Source organism: Amphibalanus amphitrite, unplaced genomic scaffold (assembly GCF_019059575.1).
Source record: "Amphibalanus amphitrite isolate SeventyFive unplaced genomic scaffold, NRLGWU_Aamphi_draft 001180F_arrow, whole genome shotgun sequence".
Classification (NCBI taxonomy): Eukaryota; Metazoa; Arthropoda; class Thecostraca; order Balanomorpha; family Balanidae; genus Amphibalanus; species Amphibalanus amphitrite.
In genome coordinates, this window is record NW_024882674.1 from 206,610 (window position 1) to 210,473 (window position 3,864).

General features: G+C 51.8%; 1 protein-coding gene across 1 annotated transcript; it reads right to left on the reverse strand.

Annotated features, from left to right (window-relative positions):
• Positions 1 to 958: 958 nt before the first annotated feature.
• On the reverse strand, positions 959 to 1,891 carry LOC122370884 (gamma-interferon-inducible lysosomal thiol reductase-like). Its single transcript, XM_043346831.1, has one exon. It carries the CDS (start codon positions 1,833 to 1,835, stop codon positions 1,227 to 1,229), a length of 609 nt encoding a protein of 202 aa, XP_043202766.1. The 5' UTR covers positions 1,836 to 1,891; the 3' UTR covers positions 959 to 1,226.
• Positions 1,892 to 3,864: the final 1,973 nt, after the last annotated feature.

The following is a 3,864-nucleotide window of genomic DNA, read 5'->3' on the forward strand; positions in this document are numbered from 1 at the left end:
GCGCCCACTGGCCGTGACTGTCCTGCAGGGACGGTGACCGGGTCAGGCCGACTCTGCCAGTCACCTCCGGTCGCGAGTCACGCCTGGGAAACCACCAGCCGGCGCGCGCTGCGTCTTCAGAGGAGCAGGGTACACTTCACGGACACTGGGGGTACAGGGCACTGCGTTCTAGACGGAGAGTGGCACTGAGGTTTACTGAGTTATGTAAAACATGTGAAACTAGGCCAGATAGTGGAACGCCTCCCCGATTCCGTTTGCAGAATTTAATACTATTTATTGATTCTGGTATTTTTTGCTTAGAGTATATTCATCTCTATCTCTCTCTCTCTCTCTCTCTCTCTCTCTCTCTCTCTCTCTCTCTCTCTCTCTCTCTCTCTCTCTCTCTCTCTCTCTCTCTCTCTCTCTCTCTCTCTCTCTCTCTCTCTCTCTCTCTCTCTCTCTCTCTCTCTCTCTCTCTCTCTCTCTCTCTCTCTCTCTCTTTTTCTCTCTCTTCTCTCTCTCTCTCTGCACCTGTCTCTCTCTCTTTCTCTCTTTCTCTTTTCCTTTCCTTTTCTATATCTTTCTATTTTTTCCTTTTCCCCTCTCCCTATCATTTTTCACCATCGCTCTTTTTCGCTCTTTCTTCTTCTTTTGCTCTCTTAATCCTTCCTTCCTGCTCTCCCTTCCTCATCCCCCTCTTCCCCTTTTCTCTGTCTGTCTGTCTGTCTGTCTGTCTGTCTGTCTGTCTGTCTGTCTGACTGACTGTCTGTCTGTCTGTCTGTCTGTCTGTCTCTCTCTCTCTCTCTCTCTCTCTCTCTCTCTCTCTCTCTCTCTCTCTCTCTCTCTCTCCCTCTCCCTCTCTCTCTCTCTCTCTCTCTCTCTCTCATACACACACACACACCCCCCCCCCACACACACACACACACACACACGTTTGCCCTAGAGCAATGCATTATGTAGGTATAATGAACAATGTGGTTGATTGTTTTCATGAATGTATTATTAAAAAAAAAATAATGACCAACAGAGCCACATTTTAACGGTCAGAAATCGCCACAAACGGCTTGCTTCCTCACGAAGGTACACCGATGGCCGATCACAGGCAGTGACCGTCAAAAGTAAGAGGTTCGTCTGGAAAGGCAGACCCTTGGTATGTATTTAGAGCCTTGGGCAGACCTGTGGCAGACAGCCAACCTGTCACTGCTGACCTGTGCCTGGCAGATGACCTGTCACGGACAGCCGAGCGGTCACGTCTGTCCGTAGCGGCTCTGCCACTCTGCGCAGACCGTGTTGAGCAGGTCGGTGAAGAGGGCCTCCTGCTGGTCGGCGCTGCCCTGGCTGCCGTCCAATGTGATGGTCGGTACGAAGGTCAGCGCCGGCTCCAGGGCGTCCGTCTGCTGTCCGAACTGCAGCGCCTGCTGGTACGACTGGTCACCGGCCGCGCAGCCGGTCTGCGCCTCCCAGTCCAGACCCGCCGCCGCCACACAGGCCGGTCCGTCGCGGTGCAGCGAGCGCTGCTTGTCCATCAGGCAGGAGATGACCCCCACGCGGACAGCCTCCGCGCTGACGGCGTCGGCCACGCAGGCCAGCAGCCGGTTGCCCCAGCACTCCTCGTCACCGTGCTGGCACGAGATGACGCCGTCGGCATCCACCGACGCCTTGCCCCAGGGCACGAGAATCGGCGTGATGATCTCCGGCACCCGGCTATAGGTGGTATTCAGCTGGTCGACCACAAAGTCACGCGAGTCGGGGCACAGCGCCTCGTAGTAGACGCCGAGAGCCAGCGGCGCCGGCTCGGCGGGCAGCGCGGCAGTCAGAGAGCTCAGCGCGAGCAGGAGCAGCAGCAGCGGAGCCATGGTGGAGGGTCAGAGGTGCGGACAGACTGACACGGACAGGACCTGCTCTAATAGACGGTGGTGGGAAGACTGCCGAGTTATATAGGCCGGCGGCGCAGCGGCGCCAGTTGCTGTAGCGCCGCGGACAAATTCGCACCTGTCCACCTCCCACAGCCCGAGGGGGGGGGGGTTCCGTCGACCCCCCCCCCCAGCTGGGGTGTTCCTGTCACGCCCTGCTCGCGTCCTCTCAGAGTGACACGCCGTTTTTGGGCAGCGTGTTTACACAGCAGGTGTCGCGGCCTTGTGAGATAGGTTTGCCGTCACAAATGTGTGGTTCTGTGTACGTAAGTGCACTCAGCAAACAGTGCTAGTCATGGTTGATCAAATGCCGCAATGCTCGCGTCAAATGACAACATACATCGTAGAAAAGCTGACATAGTCTTGCTTGTTTTTAAACGAGATGTTGGGGAAGGGGAACAAATGAATTAATTTTTGGTCTGTGCTATATGTACTCTAATCCCAGGGCACAAACGGAATACTCATGCAACGGTAAAGCACCTATAAATGTCATATTTTGTATAAACATATCAAAGACTTGCATGATAAGCTGCTTCGAAAAAAATGAATGCGCCAGCGACAGCGTTGACGTTGTATGCGCCCAGCCGTGCTGAGATGTCGCGCGCCGGCTGGTGGTTTCCCAGGCGTGACTGGCGACCGGAGGTGACTGGCAGAGTCGGGCTGACCGCGTGGGTCACCGTCCCTGGGACAGTCACGATCCATCGGCGTGATCACACTGAAAAACATATGCCGTAATGTTTGTATAGGACGTTTGAAATTGCAGAAGAGCCCGGCAGAAGTGGTCTGAAAACATAGTCTGTTGGATTGGAAGGCATGTGTGGTCAGTAATCAGTGATTAGTGATCAGTGCGTGATCAGTGTGTGATCAGTGTCGTTGGGGGGGGGGGGCAAATTCAAGTTTCAGTCGTTGGCCAGTTTTGATCGTGACCAAACAGTCTTTGATTGACTTTTGGACACGCGTGTCGTCGTCCGTCGGCGCGGTGTTCTCTCTGCGTGTGCATATAAAGGGAGGTCACGAGATGCAACCTGGCTCTTCCCCTGAATATGTTTTTCAATGATTCGATATGGCATCTATCTGGTTTGACTATTTTCAAATTTCATCTGATTCCCGACTTATCTTCGGCTGTTTCGGTCGTTTCTAAGTGTCCAGCTTGCATTCAAACGTTGAGATGAGTGATATGCTTTTGTCATTGGTGGATAAAAGGCCGATTTCGGTGAAATCGTTGCTAATCTGCCAGTGGTGGCAAAATGTGGACCAGAGGACCCAGTCCATAGAACCGGTCTGGACCCATATGGGTCCGGACCGGGTCCTCGAAAGTAGTACTGACGGGTCCAACCGGGTCCTACCATAAACCCTAGGTACTTCTTACATTCTAAACCTGATTGCAAAATATGAAATGAATGGAAAGAAAACATTTGTAATGTTATGCTCCATTGCACACTGTAACTCGATCTCGTAAGTATTCCCAGTTGGAAAAAAGGCCGTTTTACTTGATGCAACTAATGATGCCTATACAAATAGTTTGTATCCATCGACTTATGGGGAACAAGTCCAACTGGTTCCGACTCCAACTTAGACCGGGTCTGACTGGTTCTAGAAATGTCCAGACGGTCCAGACGGGTCTGGGTCCAGTCTGCTAATGGCTAATATTGCTCAATGTTCATCTACTGGTCCACATAAGAGGCTGTTCGCGATGTTCTTTTTTATCTGCCAATTGCTTTGTGGCTGTAATGTTTTATCTTATAGAACGTTTTCATTCCTGCCTTCTCTCGATTTATCGTTCCATATTCCTAAAGTTGCGATTGAAGGTATGTTTGTTAGAAGGCTCCGCTGCAAAACTTTTTTGTTTTTTCCTCGTGGTCTCTGGCAACTCAGCTGAGACTGATGAGCCGCAGTTTGGATGCCTCATTAAAAAGAAAAACTTCAGCTCGCCATTTTTCATGCGTGAAGGATAAAAATATAGTAACAATAG